At 40.9% G+C, this 18,203-nt stretch overlaps 1 protein-coding gene across 12 annotated transcripts in view; it reads left to right on the top strand.

The window, feature by feature from the left end:
* The window catches only part of LOC121855582 (liprin-beta-1-like), a 214,986-nt gene that overhangs the window by 49,068 nt on the left and 147,715 nt on the right, over nucleotides 1–18,203 (top strand). For 9 of the 12 annotated variants that reach the window (XM_042350598.1, XM_042350606.1, XM_042350603.1 and 6 more), the window contains exon 2: nucleotides 1,750–4,313. The exons of the other annotated variants lie outside the window; for them this stretch is intronic. In XM_042350598.1, coding sequence (XP_042206532.1) covers nucleotides 1,926–4,313 — 2,388 coding nt within the window. In that variant the 5' untranslated portion in view covers nucleotides 1,750–1,925. The remainder of the gene's footprint in view (nucleotides 1–1,749; nucleotides 4,314–18,203) is intronic. 12 annotated transcript variants of the gene reach the window in all.

Genomic DNA, 18,203 nt, shown 5'->3' with positions numbered 1-18,203 from the left:
GTATGGAGGAGAACAGTATCGCTTTTTTATTCGTATACTTGTTGCTAGTTTGTCTTAATAAATGTCACAACGCGTGAAGATCATTTACAGTCACCCCTTGTATGTATACTGTATATATCTCGCTGAATAGGGAAAATTGCAAAGTAGGAAATCACAATATAACTATGCGTTAATAGTACCATTGCTAACCTAACCTTACCTCAACTAATTTAGTATTAGTTGGGTTAGGTTATGGTGGTACTGTACAGTATATAATGTCTAAAATAAAGATGAAATTATATCACACTACCACACGTGTATATATATATATATATATATATATATATATATATATATATATATATATATATATATATATATATATATATATATAATTAATTAGATAAAATTTCTGCTCCTTTTGTTTTTGTTCATATTTATATATATTTAGTTTCAATAGGTTTATTTTTAATAATAAAAATAATTGTTTTAAAACCTTCATAAAATAGTATGTACAGTATGTAGCGTGAGTATGGGTGCAGTATATCAGTCATTGTCCTGTATGACGTTTATGGTGTTCATCTGACACAGAGCTCCTTCAAGTTATTATATTATAGTGGGCCCCCTCCCCACGTGCTCTCCCACAGCTGGAGTGTTTTAAATAGGCACTACGAAATCATTAGTCCACCCCTGGCATGTGTTAGGTGAAGCACCAGGTTTCTCTACTAAATCTCCAGTAATAACCGTGTTGTTTACTGCTACACACGCGGGAAGTATACAATAGGAGAGTCGTTTCCCTTTACATCACATGGCACTGTGCCTGTCAGTTCACTAATGATAAATTTAATGAAGTGTCAACATTCCCTCCAAAATGTATAACCTCCAGCGTCCCGCCCACGTGTAGGCACCAACACACTGCACGTGGGCCATCCCGCGCCCTCTCATCTCATAGCCATATGATTGTTCAGGGACCACTACCTTGGTGCACATCCTTACAGTTAGACCTCATGTTTGGCTTGGCTTGTAGGTGATGGTGTGGGGTCGGCTGGGGCAAACGTCCGTGTGGGTCTGCTTGTACAGTACGCGAGTGAGTTACTTAGTTGCCGTTGAATCTTGTTACTCCTCCCTGATGTCTACCTCAAGACGGTTGATTTATGCCTGGCATCCCTGTTAGTAATAAGATCTATTTTCGATAAATTAGGGAAGGCCGAAAACTTTTCTGTATATTCCTACTTCCCTGAAATGTAATTACTTTGCGAGTGATATTGGATAGACAGATTCCTTGAATGTAGAAAAGAACCATTCAGGAAGTGCTGTAATGTAATGTTGGTACGGTATACATACACTAATTATCGATTTGTACATTGTTCCCCAATGTATCTAATTAATAGTTTTGTCCTGTTAGTGCTGCTCCTCTCTCCTCTCTGTTATTGGTGTTTTCCCCATTTTCTCTTCATACTTTTTCACTCTCTAATCCCCCTTCACCCTTTCTCTTCACTCAAGTGAGGGAAAGCTTATACCTCTCTCCCGGCCGCCGCGCCGTCCAGGTCAAGTGTACCTTCTGCATCACCTTCTCTCTACTCTTTCTTAATAAACCCCCACAGAAACACACCTTTTGTTACAAGGTCTGTTCAGCAGACAGATCACGGGGTGGTGGATCTTCACTCATAATATCTTTGGGGCGACTTGTTCAACTGCCAAGTATGTTCTCGGATACACCCTTATGTCTCGTAATTTTTGATTTGTCTTAATGTGTAATTTTCTTTCCAGGTCCTCTTTACAGAGTGATTTAGTTATCACGTGATAGTGACTTAGTGAGTAGTGTTACTTCTGTGGATTTTTTATAGATACAATGGAATAAAAGTGAACCAATTCACTAATGGATCATTATGAGGTGTTAGGGGATCTTAGTCAGTATATTAATCGTGTAAGGCGCCTCAGCCACCATGCGCTCATCAGAGGACTCTGCCAACCACGAGTTTGTGTTTATGGGCAACAAAGAGCCAGCGGCTCAGTCTTATAATGAAGGACCCGCCCCCGTGTTTGTCACTCCGCGGCGCCGCTCTCACCCACGCCTCAACCAGCCTATTCCCACCAGCTTGGACCAAATGTACACATCGACCACCTCGGTGCCACGGACATGGCCCACCTTCTCCAGCGCCACCACAACCCGGGCCAAGGCCACTCCGTTGCCGCCAGAGCTGATTGAGCTTCTGCCGCCACACTTGCGGGAGAACACAGTGCCTGACTTCACTACCTCAGCCACACCTCCTGTAGAGGAGCATCTGCCCGAAAGGCCTCCTCTCCCCACTGCTTACTGCTTTGGTGACTACTCAAATTTAGATGATCCTTCTACGCCCACGACGCCCCATAACTACGATTATTTGTCGGATCTCGTCACTTCCAACGCTCTCGATGTTCTCACATCCAGTCACAGCCATACACAAGGTACTCGGGCCCCGTTAGTACGTACAAGTACCAACAGCTCCAATACTGCTCCAGCCGCTTTACTAATAACTGGTTGCGACCTTAACAGTGGCGGGAGGAGCATCAGTGTTAGAAGTAACAGTAGTAGGAGTCTCCCTCAAGAAGGATCCAAAATATGCCACAGTCAGCGGCCATTTCAGCCTCCCTCTCCTAAGTTTGCGCGTACTCCCTGCAGCAGCAACAGTGGTATCACGACCACCGTCAGCACCGCACGGGTCTCCAACAGTGCCGTGTTGGTCGACGACGGAGAGTGGGCCACAATGGTCCGTTCTCTGGATTCGCTTTCGCCGACACAGTCGCCTTTGCCCAACAATTTTAGGGCTGATAGCAGCCAGAGAGTGAATTCATTTCATAGAGATTTCACCAATATTGAGAACCTCCCATACACGTGCTACGCTGACGCCTCCCCTTCAGTGAACCAATACAAACCAAACCCAGTAGCCCATCAGGCGCCCACAGCTACACCCTTATCTATGACAGCTAAGCAACCGGCTATGCTGGAGAAAAAATCTAGAGTTTCACAAAATACACATTCAATCAGTACAGTGTTGGATGACGCCTTTGACCCATCCATCACTACACGTTGTTTATCCTCTTCCCACTCGCCAACTTCGCGTACACATCGTGGACAAGCATCTGCCCGAGTCCAGGGTGTTGTGTCACCGTCTACCCGAGATACGCGCCAGGCATGGAACACTGTAGGTGTACCGGTGAGTGAGATGGGTCAACCTGCCAGCCGCAGCCCGTCGCCAAGCTTAGGGGTTCGGCCTGTCTCTCAGGCTGCTGTGCGTCACTCAGACCCTGACAGTATCTACGATAACTTAATGGTGCGATACTCTCCCATGGCTGCTGCCACTTCGAGAACTACACCCACGGCTAATATTCTGCCCGCCACCATCCCCCACCCACTCCCCAACACTAGTTATCGCCTTCAGACAACCCCCTCCACTCCCACTCGAAGGGTCATCCATTCACCACTAATAGGAAAACCTCCGTCTCCACCCACACAGCGCCGAGCCTCCCGCTCCCCAACGCACTCATCAGGATGGAAGCCACCTGACAGGCTGGGCAGTCCCCATTACTGCCCTGACAGGCCTGGTAGTCCCCATTACTGCCCCGACTACCCGACTTTAAATCCACATTATGGCGGATGTTGGGTCCCCATGTGGGGATCCTCACCACAGTTATGCCAAGCAGGCGGCACTCATGTGTTCCCTGCTTATATTCACAATGGATTGCCTGGGCGATTAATTCATGAAGGCCGGAGCCATAGTTGTGATCGCCTCCCTGCTCGACAGTCCCCACCACCTTCTCACCTCAACGGTCGACGATCAGCTTCGCCTTGGCGGGGAGGATCGGCCTCTCCTGTCGGTCACCGGCAGTCCCCTTCCCCAGAGTGTAGTAATGGCCGGCCTCCACGTCCTAGACGTCCACCACATAGGAAGTCCAAGACAGTGGAAGTAGGTTTCCTGGGCCTTGCTGTTCACCCGTCATCCACCACGGGCATCACAGGTGTGGTGCAGACGGACTCCACAACTATGCCTCTGCAACCTCGCGCACATCTGCCTTCTCCACCCACTTCTCGGATTCCACCAGCCAGGCAGTTGTGTATGCAGGCTGTTGACTACCATGATATACCCACCAATGATACACACATTCACGCAAGGCAGCAACTTAATCTTTACACTAATATAATTCCTGAGCAGAACCATAAACTTGGAGATGAATGTGAGAATTCTTCAGTAAAATCCTCCTCGTCTCCTGCACCACCTACCTTCGCAGCGTATGGCTCCTCACCCTCACCCGTGTTCGGTAAACAAGAACAGGCAGAAGCCTCAAAGCACAAGGTAACGTACAAGTCCTCCTTATACAAGTGCATGAAAAATCTTCTGAGGCCGGTACAGTAAGTAGTCTGCTGCATGAACACAGTTTTCTCTGAGGCCGCCCACCAGCACCTCAGAGAGCACGACTCTGCCTCCTTGGTGGTTATGGTAAACCATGTTTTGTAATAGCCTCAGTCAGCATTGCCGTTATTAATGGCTAAAATATATTTTTCGTTCAACAGAAAATATATATTAAGTAACACCTTTATATTAATGATTGCAAGTGTTATTTGAAATATAAGGTGGAGGAATATTTATGTTTTTTACTTGAGTTGTTTGAAAATATTGACCTCTTGTTGGTGTGTTTGATTACTGTAGGCCTACAATGATGTTGTATTGAAAATCCGAAACTAGTCGTATGAATGTATCATACATCTTACTCGAAGCTCTTTACAACTACCGTAATGTACTTTGAAAATTGGTAAACAAAGGAAACTGTTTGAGAAATGTTATTTATCATATCTCGTGATAAAGTGAATTTATGTCGTCCATCAGGAAATAAATAGAACGTGGATGTGCTACAGTTTACTTGTGAATCGCTTACTATATACTGTACTGTACTGTACTGTGCTGTACTGTGCTGTACTGTGCTGTTCTGTGCTGTATCTCCATCATGTTATGAGCGACCTATCGGTTCAGTCACGTTGTCAAGTGTCTTATTATCTTCAGAAATTTGGAAATTGTTTGTTTAGTTGATAGTTAAGCCAATTATTGAGTGAAAAATGTGATTCTACCTAGTTTTTAATGTACACATTAACATATGGTTTATTCGTCGTTGATCACTTGCAGATAATCAGTAGATCCCTAACGTAAACGACTGACCATGTACTGTACAGTACTCTACTACAGTTTTCCCACTTAAACAACTTTGGTGGGCCACTCCAGCCCCTGGAAGCGGTTGTTACGGGCGATGACACACACTGACTTGACCACCTCACATTAGACGTTACAGGATCCTTATATATATATATATATATATATATATATATATATATATATATATATATATATATATATATATATATATATATATATATATATATATATATATATATATATATATATATATATATATATATATATATATATATATGCTGATAACCACAAGGAAAGAAGAAAACACAAAGTTCCCAAGCGCTTTTGTGTAATTCACATCTCCAGGGATGAGTACAGACTAAGGAGAAGTACAAAACAAGGTGTATATATACAGAGGAGGGTGAGACCAGGTCCACAATGGTCAGGTATTAGGTGCTTTTTAAAGATTAGTAGGGTCATTACCTAATACCTGACCATTGTGGACCTGATCTCACCCTCCTCTGTATATATACACCTTGTTTTGTACTTCTCCTTAGTCTGTACTCATCCCTGGAGATGTGAATTACACAAAAGCGCTTGGGAACTTTGTGTTTTTTTCTTTCCTTGTGGTTATCAGCATATACCTGGATCACGCGCACCTACAGGTACCCAGGCAACATAGGAGCCTTCACTCAACAAAATTTTTATTAATTAGTTGGAAACGGGTTTGTTTTTGTTTGAAATAGTAGAAATGAATGTTTACTCAAAGTTCATAAACCCATCAAGATAACTAGATTGTTAAGCAGAATAGACGAGTTGACGGTCGGAATTTTTTCCTAAGATGGCAGGTCAATGGGTAAAGAAACGCTTAAGCTCACTATGGTAATGAACATAATGATATTTTAAAATAAATTGGGCCCAAAAGTGTCAAAAATAAGGGCTAAAGTTGCTAGAAAGTCACGTGACTGCGAAAAGCTCTGTAATTGGTTGTGACGTCACTGGTTGGGGGTGAGCTCAGCGGAGGTCAGCCAGCTGTAGTCCAACCTTCTCGTCTGATCGGCTCAGTAAATAAATATTATTAGATAATTAATTGTGCTTTATTGTGCAACACAGTAACACTATTTTGAATATATAAATATTACTAAGCACATTAACTAATTCAATTGATATTAGCTGCCCATATAACAAATTTCATAGTATAAACATTCCAAACAATATTGATATTATTTTGGTTTTGGTCATCTGGGGAACCTTAATATTCTAACTAGGGGATTAAGTACTTTAAACAATAAGACACATTATATCTACAAGATTTCTGTCGCAAAACACTTTTCGATCACATAAGAAAATACAGATCATAGGTTCGGTTGGGTTAGGGTATGATGAGTTATAAGGTTAGCTTAACATACAGTACATCGGTAAGGGTGGGGTAGTAAGTCAAAACCAGTGATTTCCGATAGAAATGAAGGTCTAAATCGTTCATAACACATCGCAAACCATAAAAAAAATTAAAACATAATCTAAGTACAGGGATGACCAAAACTTAAAATTTACCCAATATAGCCTATCTCGAGTTTAAACATCAAAATACTTATGGTAGTTATAGTAAAATTTTACCCATTAATTAATATAAATGATGATGTATCCTAGTGGTTCATTAGTGAATCATCAAAAAAATAACAGCACTATGTTGTCATGTTTACCACGTATCGGGCATTCTCAAAACAAAGTCCAGACAATGTCACTTCTTTTAAATTTACTGGTCCATCTAGTACTGATATACTCTGTAAGTGCACTGAAAATAAAGAGAAAGTCTACCAGGTAAGAATACCTGACAGATGAGCTGATGTGAACATGGGATTTTTTTAATGTCCAAAAGAACGTAAGAATGGAGGAAATTGCAGCGGGCCTATTGGCCCATACTAGGGCAGTCCCATTTACACCCAACCCCTATCGCTCATGTATCTATCCAACCTATGTTTGAAGCTGCTTTTCATGGCACATTTCTTCACTTACGAAATGTCCATGACTTAGGCCATAAAAGAAAAGAAAACCTTAAAAGTTATCTGAACGTGGCATTTGAGGTCTGAAGAGGCCATCCTTTCTAGTACCTACGACTGCAACGATGAGTTTGAACCTAGTGACGTCATGGTAAATGGCGGCCCTGTTTCTAGAGAAATAAACTAATCTCGACTATTATAGCAGGACTTTAAAATTTTATTACAAATTATATATACCTTATCACCACGAACGTGGCAGAGCGTATTTCTTGTGTTTACCCAGAACCGTCAACTCGTCCATTCCCAAGGGACAATTATTTTCTAGTAAAAACCTTTACAAATAATGAAAACTTCCTCTGATTAATGCTTCACAAAACTGTTGGTGAACTTCCTTCCACACAGTATGTTGAGCACTCAAAACTTCCCCAAGCCGATGACATCTTCATCCACTTTGGTTGGCATCTTGCACCGCCACTCCTGCCTGGTTTTTCATAAATAGTTAGTAAATATAATAACCAAGCTGACCAAGACAGTACAGTATATAATGTTAAGCACTGAAGTTTAAAAGATTACTGTTTTCTATGAGTGAACATTGCTTATTTTAGGTTATGTTCAAATATTTTAAGATCTGTTGACACAATTATTCGTGGACACGTACTTAATAATGCCACAATCTTTTACTTGAATGTTAACATGCACTATAATCCCCCTTTACAATCTAAATTAAAACTGTGAAGATTTTCTACATAATATCACCCAAGTCAGGCTTCCCACATTATAAGAATATACTGCACTGTATATTGTACTGTCAAAGTACAGTACCCGAAATGTCCAGTCGGTTACTGTTTACCATCTGTTGTGATGGCGAATATGTCATTATATAATACATTCTGTAATGTTTCTCCCAATTATTGGATATTTGTTAATATGCACCAGAGTTTTATTAATATGTAATAGTAGCCACAAACTGTGCTGTAGTTAAGATAAACCGACTGTACAAAAATTGGTCATGCCAGTGGGTGGATGACTGATAACATTACGCTCAGGTGATTGATGCCTGGCCTGGTGTCACCTTATAATATGGATAGTAGCTCTTCGTTCTTGCTCATATTCGTCGATTTCTAAACTGGGAGAAGCTTTTTACCGTGTGTTTTTAAATTTAATAAAATTATGTTGTGTTAAGACTGTTTTCTTCAATCATAAATACCGTAACTATATTTTCATTTTTGAAATATATATATATATATATATATATATATATATATATATATATATATATATATATATATATATATATATATATATATATATATATATATATATATATATATATATATATATATATATATATATATATATATATATATATATATATATATGACGTGATCTATGGGACAGTGTACCAGCTCAACTCGTGGAAGTGAGAATACTACTGGACTTTAATTCGCCCTTGACAAAACTTATCAAGATAAGGAAGGATCCTAGCACAGGGTATTGGCCTCCTTCTCTTAACGTGGCCACTTCTAATTGGGGTAGCCATTAGGTAATTAAATTGCATTGAATTAAGTTTATTATAAATTTAGTTAATTCACTTTCATTCATTTGATAGCCTTACTTGAACACATTTCAACTATATCGGCTGGGGTTGGTTACTGATTGTAATCTGTTACAGTGATACTCAACTCCAGAAACAGGCTCCCCGAGGGCGTAAGGTTTGTCTCAACTCCCATTTCCTCTGATCTCTCAAACGAGTGAAACACAAGATGGTTGCTTCTCATTCTTAAAACAGGCTTTTTCAGTCTTATATTACATCTCGTTTTCCAAGAGTTTGGGTAACGAGGGAGGATGGCTCATTTAATAGTGTTTTGTAGCGGATCTTTGTTTTCTCGTTCGGGTAGGGAACACTTTCTCTGCCCCGAAGTGCCAGGAGAAGGGCGTCCCACTGGGTAGTGTGTTCAGTGTTATCTTGTTTACAATTATTGCTGTAAGTGCGATTGTAGATGTTCTGATGTTCTTCCTCCTGATGTTTCGAGTAACCTTTATCTATCGATATTAATTGCTGCAGCAAGGATGTCGATGGTGTTGGGTTGTCGCTGGACAGGGTACCTCCAATAGACAGAGAGGTGTGGTTACCGCTTTTCTTACACGAAAACCGTGACCATGCACTTCGGTCACTTAGGAGGTCTCCGTCCGTGTTCTTACCCATTTCATTTCGGACACTGGATTCCGACTGTGAAAGAGACGCGCTTCATTGGGGTGATCTTAAATATAAAACTCGCTTGGGCTTCTCACCTTCGGTCTCTCAAGGCTGTGACCTCCGGGCGTTGGCTCACATTTCATAGAGAACTGATCGTGCTACCCTCCTCCTATTAGCCATGGTGTTAGCGGGGCCAAAGATTGACAATGGACGCAAGGTTTAATCTTCAACAACAACGGCTCGTTTAAAAATATTAGATGACATCCATCATGCTGGTATCCGCCTGACCGCTGGAGCTTTAAGACTCCCCGTCGTGACCACCCTCTTTGTTGATGTTGGGCAAATACCGTTGAAAATGCGACGCCAATCACTCATAGTCTTTGGAGTATATCAGTTCTGTCCAGAATCACGTCCACATGAGTTGTTTTTCTACTTTAGCAAACGTACCATGCAGTGTATGTATGTAACAGCCACCACGACTAGAGGTGGTCATGAAGGCGGAAGGAGGCCTATAGCCTGTGTAAGATTCGCTCATTGTTCTGGAAAGTGTTGTTCAGGGCTGTAGGTAAACCCAGTACTCTACTTGTTCCACGACTTCAGCTGCTAGACTGTTCCAATGGTGTACCGCCTTCTGCGTGAGGAAGCACTTTTTTGTATTCGTTTAGCATGACAGCATGGTGAGCTTAAAGCTGTGACTCTTGCATTGTGGCGCTTGATACCTCAAAACAATTATCACTTGATTTATGTGTTTAATATCAGTTATTCATTTAACCTGCTATTTAGTTTAATTTAAAATTATTGGGTAAAACTGCTTGCATATACAGTTATAAACATTAAACATGCACCGAGGGTAGGCTGGCCAGACGTCCTGCTTTTGAGCACTCTATCCTCCTTCCTGCGCCACCTCAAGCAGGACGTTAATTTGTCCTTCTCTTTTGGGCCTGTCTAAAAAGAATTATATAAATTACCTTACGTATACTAAAACAGTGGGAACTGAAGGCCACATTGGTAAGTGGGCTACTTCCTTTAGTTTGTGAAGTAAGTTAATTTGGTTAGCATACAGTATGTTGTTCCAGCAAGAGTAAAAATAAATATTCATTTCTTTCAGTTCTTTATTTATACTGTATGAAACATACAGTGCGTTAAAAAAAGGAAATTTTAGAAAAAACCCACAAAATACCTTCATTACGTTATAGTGATATTTGACACATCAACGCTTCTAAGTATATTTTGTATATTTTATACAACTTTTTATATTTCAACTCATCATTAAACATGTTTATTTTAGGTTAAAAATAAGTGTCGTAAAAATTAAAAAAATGTCCTTTTTGGAAATTTGGAAATGGCCACCCTAACCGAGGGTAACCCATTAAGTATTAGGAACACTTCTTTCCTGTGTAGTCGCCATGAACATTTTCCAAATAACTGCAGCAACAAGTTGAAATAAAGCACAATAGGACTACAAGTTAAAAAACATCATTTTGATCGTCTGGGTTACTACATAAAATGATTTCACGTGTATTTAAGGATCACCTGAAGATTAGCTCACCGGCTTATTTCACCTGATGATTAAACACGCAATTGCTGCCTGGGGGAAGTTAGGTTAGGTTAAGCAAGGTTAGGTTAGGTTAGGTTAGCATTAGGGTGTTTAGTTTTAATGTGAAATAAGCTGGTGCAATAATCTTCAGGTGATCCCCCTTTAAAACATGTAGTTTGACATAGCTTGAGTGGAAGTGGTATATCAGTTCACAGCCATATTTTTATTCGTATGACCATAGCTGTTGTTGCATAACATATTCAAGAAATTGTTAATGATATCGACATCGTATGTGGGGGCTTAAACGGCTTCCTTTCCCGTCAAAACACCAAATAAAATAATATTGAAAACAGTAAAGGAAAAAGTATAGCTAAGTTATTGTTTATGTTATACCGTACGTTTTTTGACTAGTTTGGCCACAGAAAATGGAGTTTGGTATGGGAAACAAGTTTAATATAACAAATTTTAAAATTAGCTTAAAAGAGAGAGAGAGTGTGTGTGTGTGTGTGTGTGTGTGTGTGTGTGTGCTTTAACTTCCTTGAAAGTTGTTATTACATCCTCCGCTAGCCATTGCTCTCAGCACGTTTACTCCTGTAATGGATTCTGGCTGATATTGTATGTATTTGTGTACGGTAGTAACCAACGTCATTGAACACAAATGAAGTCGCATCATACACTAGATAACAATTAAACATTTAGGGAGATCTTTAGTTAGGAATTATAAACAAAGACGAAAGTATAAAGAAAATATGGCATGTGTTAGTCAACAAGATGCACACACTGTAATACTGTAGATACTTGTGCGAAATGTGATTGGCATTACGAACTATAACAATACGTAATACACTAATACTATAATATTATTTTGACTTTACTTTGCTTATTTTTATTATATTTAAAAATAAATATGAACTGAATATGTGAATTTAAGAGAAAATAGCAAATACATCTCTCTCCTCTGTGTAATTGATTGAGATGGTAACCAAGAATTTATAATGGTAAAATATATCACTTGTGAACAGTGATGGCACGGCGGTAAGGTGCTGCACCCTAGCGACGGGCGTTCGACACATTACCTCAATTTACTCATATTTAGCAAATCATTCACTTATCTTTGGTTCTTTCAGGAAAACTGTGTCGCACAACATATCAACAACATGGTGGAGGAACACAACATAACACCAACATGGTGAAGGAACACAACATAACATCAACATGGTGAAGGAACACAACATAGCACCAACATGGTGAGGGAACACAACATATCACCAACATGGTGAGGGAACACAACATAACACCAACATGGTGAGGGAACACAACATAACACCAACATGGTGAAGGAACACAACATAGCACCAACATGGTGAGGGAACACAACATAACACCAACATGGTGAAGGAACACAACAACACCAACATGGTGAGGGAACACAACATATCACCAACATGGTGAAGGAACACAACATATCACCAACATGGTGATGGAACACAACATAACATCAACATGGTGAAGGAACACAACATATCACCAACATGGTGAAGGAGCACAACAAGCATGGTGAAGACACAACATATCACCAACATGAAGGAACAGAACATAGCACCAACATGGTGAAGGAACAACACCAACATGGTGAAGGAACACATCATAACACCAACATGGTGGAGGAACACAACATAACACCAACATGGTGAAGGAACACAACATATCACCAACATGGTGAAGGAACACAACATAACACCAACATGGTGAGGGAACACAACATAACACCAACATGGTGAAGGAACAACACCAACATGGTGAAGGAACAACACCAACACGGTGAAGGGACACAACATAACATCAACATGGTGAAGGAACACAACATAACACCAACATGGTGAAGGGACACAACATAATGGTGTGGCCACACGTGTCCTCCGACATATCGGAAACACTGCCGGCATCACCGCTGTCGACATGTTGGATACATATTTGCGACAATGTAGGCAACACTGTTAGTAAACATGTCGGTTATATGTCGGTAATATGTTGGTAACAGGTGAAGCCAAAAGGCCGTCCACACGTGTCTGCAGACACGAACGTCATGTCGGAGAGTGAGGACGCCTTGCTGGCAGCCGCTGCATTTGTAGTAATATGTGGCCGTCAGAGGAGACGACGTCGCCGATTCTGAGTGCGTCCATCACTTCAGAGAAACATTACGGGAGAGTATGGTCTCTTTCGTGATAATGAACGTGATGATGACGGGCTTTTGCCATCACAAGTACGGGACAGTGGAATGTTTCATAACTTTTTCCGAATGTCCAAGTCGGACTTTGAACATCTGTTGAATATGGTTGGCCCGCACATCGCTAAACAGGACACGAACAAGAGAAAGGCAATATCGTGCAGTGCATCGGCGATGTTTCTCCATGCGTCTGCTCTCTTGATCTTATTCTTGTAATTCACATATGTTGGGTCCCATAGTACTCTGTGCGAGTGGTATAGTTCTATTAACAAAATAGTTTGCTCCCGGGTCCACTCCATCCCCAAAATTATAGACAGAGCGATGGGTAAGTCCGCCCTGATGCAGCTGTTGTGTGTGTCTGTCCCTACCCGGATACTTGCGCCGCAACTTCGCCTCGTCCACACCTACAGTCACCAACATATCGCCGACACAGTGGTACTAACATGTTCGAGACTTTGTGTTGGTTACAAGTTAACAACTCGTTGCCTACCTTGTCACCGCCGTGTTGCTAATGCATGTTTCCGACACGTGTGGCTGCACCTTAACACCAACAAGGTGAAGGAACAACACCAATATGTTGAAGGAACACTATATATCCGTGAAGGAACAACACCAACATGGTGAAGGAACACAACTTAGCACCAACATGGTGAAGGAACACAATATGACACCAACATGGTGAAGGGACACAACATAACACCAACATGGTGAAGGAACACAACATAACACCAACATGGTGAAGGAACACAACATAACACCAACATGGTGAAGGAACAACACCAACATGGTGAAGGAACAACACCAACATGTTGAAGGAACACAACATAACACCAACATGGTGAAGGAACACAACATAACACCAGCGTAGTGAAGGAACATCACCAACATGGTGAAGGAACAACACCAACATGGTGAAAGAACGACACCAACATGGTGAAGGAACACAACATCACTAACATGGTGAAGGAACACAACAAAACACCAAGTAAGGAAGGGACATGTTCCAACATGGTGAAGGAACAACACCAACATGGTGAAAGAACGACACCAACATGGTGAAACAACATCCTCACTAACATAATTGAAGAACCTAACATAACACCAACATGGTGAAGGAACACAACATAACACCAACGTGGTGGAAAGACAACACCAACATGGTGAAGGAGACACAACATAACATAACATGGTGAAAGACACAACTTATATCACCAACATAATTTGAAGAGAACACAACATATCACCAACATGGTGAAGGAACCCACCTTATATCTACCAACATGGTGAGAAAAGACACAACATAACACCAACATGGTGAAGAACAACATAACACCAACATGGTGAAGGAACACAACATAACACCAATATGGTGAAGGAACAACATAACACCAACAAGGTGAAGAACACAATACTAACACCAACGCGAAGACGCACAACGTAACACCAACATGAATTGGAGGAATTAAACACCAACATGGGTAGTACAACTTATATCTAACATGGTGAAGAACAGAACATATCACCAACATGGTGAAGGAACACAACACAACACCAACATGGTGAAGAACACAACGTAACACCAACATGGTGGAGGAACACAACATAACATAACATGTTGAAGGAACACAACGTAACACCAACATGGAGAACATAACATAACATAACATGGTAGAAGAGAACACAACGTAACACCAATATGGTGAAGGAACACAACATAACACCAACATGTTGAAGGAACACAACATAACACCAACATGGTGGAGGAACAACACCAACATGGTGAAGGTACAACATATCACCAACATGGTGAAGGAACAGAACATATCACCAACATGGTGAAGGAACACAACATAACACCAACATGTTGAAGGAACACAACATAGCACCAACATGGTGAAGGAACAACACCAACATGGTGAAGGGACACAACATATAACCAATATAGTGAAGGAATACAACATAACACCAATATAGTGAAGGAACAACACCAACAGGGTGAAGGAACACAACATAGGTGTGTGGGTGTGAGGGCACTGTACTGTGCACTAGCGGTTTCGAAACTAAATTTACGACCAGTCCGTAGTGGGAAAACTATCGTTATATAATTGTAGTATAGTGTCCTAGCTGGCCCGCGAGAATGTTTATAGTAAAATGAACTTTGACTTAAGGTGGGGGATGGGTGGGGGGGCAATGGCGAATCATAACTCGAGTAATGTGTTAATAATGTACTGTGCAATTAGCCAATGAAATATATTAGTTGAAAGGGGCGCCCCGTAGCTAGTGAGAGTGACGTACCTACCCAGCTACTTGGAGGGAGAGATCCACATTAATAGACGGAGAGTCTGTGAATAGTCGCCTCCATCTTCTCTGGCGCGGCGGGGAGAGAAAAAGTCTTATCCATGTAATTAAAGTTTTTATAGTGTGTTGTATTAAGTCTCCCGGTGTGAGTCCTGGCAATAGTTCCTCATTGTGTACAACTGTTCCACCCCAATGCTAGTGTACAGTAGTGATGGAGTCTATCATTGTATACATTACACTAAAATGAGAACTTTACATGATGGAGGGAGTAAACAACCACTACCACCACCATTATGGAGGGAGTAAACAAGAACATGATGGAGGGAGTAAACACCCACTACCAGTAAACAACCACTACCACCACCATTATGGAGAGAATAACAAGAACATGATGAGGAGTAACACCCTACACCACCATTATGGACAAAAAAAACCACTACCACCACACCAATGGAGGAGTAAACAAGAACATAAAAAACACCACTACCACCACTTATACGAGTAAACACCCACTACCACCACCATTATGGAGAAACAAACGAACACGATGGGAGGAGTAAATGCCCACTACCACCACCATTATGGAGAGGGTAAACAACGAAAATGATGGAGTGTGTAAACAGCCACCCACCACCACCATGATGGACGGAGTAAACAACCAGTACCACCACCATGATGGACGGAGTAAACAACCACTACCACCACCATTGAGGAGTAAACAACGAACATGATGGAAGGTGTAAACAACGACTACCACCACCTTGATGGAAGGAGTAAATAATGAACGTGATGGAGGGAGTAAACAACCACCATGATGGAGGGAGTAAATAATGAACGTGATGAGAGTAAACAGCCACCATGATGGAGGAAGTTAACAACGAACATGATGGAGGGCGTAAGCAACCATCAATGCCACCACCCCACCATGATGGAGGAATAAACAGATCCATGCAATTTGGGAGTAAACAAAACCATGATGGAGGATAAACAACCACCATGATGGAGGAGTAAACAAACCACCATGATGGAGGGAAAACAATCACCATGATGGGAGTGAATAATAAATTGGTGGAGGAGTAAACAGCCACTACCACCACCACCATGATGAGGAAGTAACAACGAACAGATGGAGCGTAAGCAACGATCACCACCACCACCATGCATGGAGGAATAAATCACCACCACCATGATGGAGGGAAGCAAACAAATCTGCTCACATGGAGGGAAATAAACCACACAGAGGGGTAAACAACCACCATGATGGAGGAGAATAACCAAATCATGATGAGGAGTAAACAAACCACCATGATGGAGGGAGAATAACGTGATGGAGGGTGTAACAAACCACCATGATGGAGGAGAAACAACCAGCCATGATGGAGGATAAACAACCACCATGATGAGGGAGTAAACAGCCACCATGATGGAGGAAGTTAACAAACAGCATACATGAGGGCAAGCAACCATCACCACCACCACCATGATGGAGGAGTAAATCACCACCACACCATGATGGAGGAGTAAACAACCACCATGATGGAGGAGTAAATAACGAACATGATGGAGGGCTGAAAACACACCACCACCACCACCATGATGGAGGGTAAACAACTAACGTGATGGAGAAACAGCAACACTACTACCACACCATGATGGAGAGTAAATAACGACTAACACCTCCATGATGGAGAGTAAACAACCACCATGATGGAGGGAGTAAACAACGACCATGATGGAGGGATCAAACAACCACCATGATGGAGGAGTAAATATCGACTACCACCACCATGATAGAGGTAAACAACCACCATGATGGAGGGAGTAAATAACGAACATGATGGAGGTGTAAACAAACCACTACCACCACCATTACAGAGGAGTAAAAGCAACGAACGTGATGGAGAGTAAACAGCCATTACCACCACCATGATGGAGGTAAATAACGACTAACACCTCCCATGATGGAGAGTAAACAACCACCATGATGGAGGGTAAATATCGACTACCACCACCATGATGGAAGTAAATGACTACCACCACCATGATGGAGGGTAAACAACGACTACCACCACCATGATGGAGGAGTCAAACAACGATGATGGAGAAGTAACCTACTACCACCACCTTGATGGAGAGTAAACAATGAACATGATGCTGTAAACAACCACTACCACCACCTGATGGAGAAGTAAACAAACCACCGCAATGATGGAGTAAACAAAACAACCACCACCACCATGACAGCGTATATATATATATATATATATATATATATATATATATATATATATATATATATATATATATATATATATATATATATATATATATATAATGTAGGTCACAATGAAAACGTGGATAAGATAAATCTCGATAAAATCACACAGGAAAGAAACAGCAAGAACTCCTTTGTTTCACACTACATACTATCAAATATATATATATATATATATATATATATATATATATATATATATATATATATATAACTATATAACTATATAACAAAAATATATATATATATATATATATATATATATATATATAACTATATATATAAAACTATATATATATATATATATATATATATATATATATATATATATATATATATATATATATATATATATATGGGGAAGAACACTTATATGGTTAATCAATGACAGGTTGTGGTCTGTTTGAGTGTGTGACGTTAGGTTGTGGCTACTGGGCGTGGCATGTGGGAGAGAGAGAGGAGGTTAGGAGGACATGGGAGGAGGGAGGAACGGGTGAGCTATTAATACGGTTGACAAGTTGGGGG

The sequence above is a fragment of the Homarus americanus genome, unplaced genomic scaffold (assembly GCF_018991925.1).
Source record: "Homarus americanus isolate GMGI-L3 unplaced genomic scaffold, GMGI_Hamer_2.0 scaffold48406, whole genome shotgun sequence".
Classification (NCBI taxonomy): domain Eukaryota; kingdom Metazoa; phylum Arthropoda; class Malacostraca; order Decapoda; family Nephropidae; genus Homarus; species Homarus americanus.
This window is presented reverse-complemented; position numbering and strand designations above follow the sequence as displayed.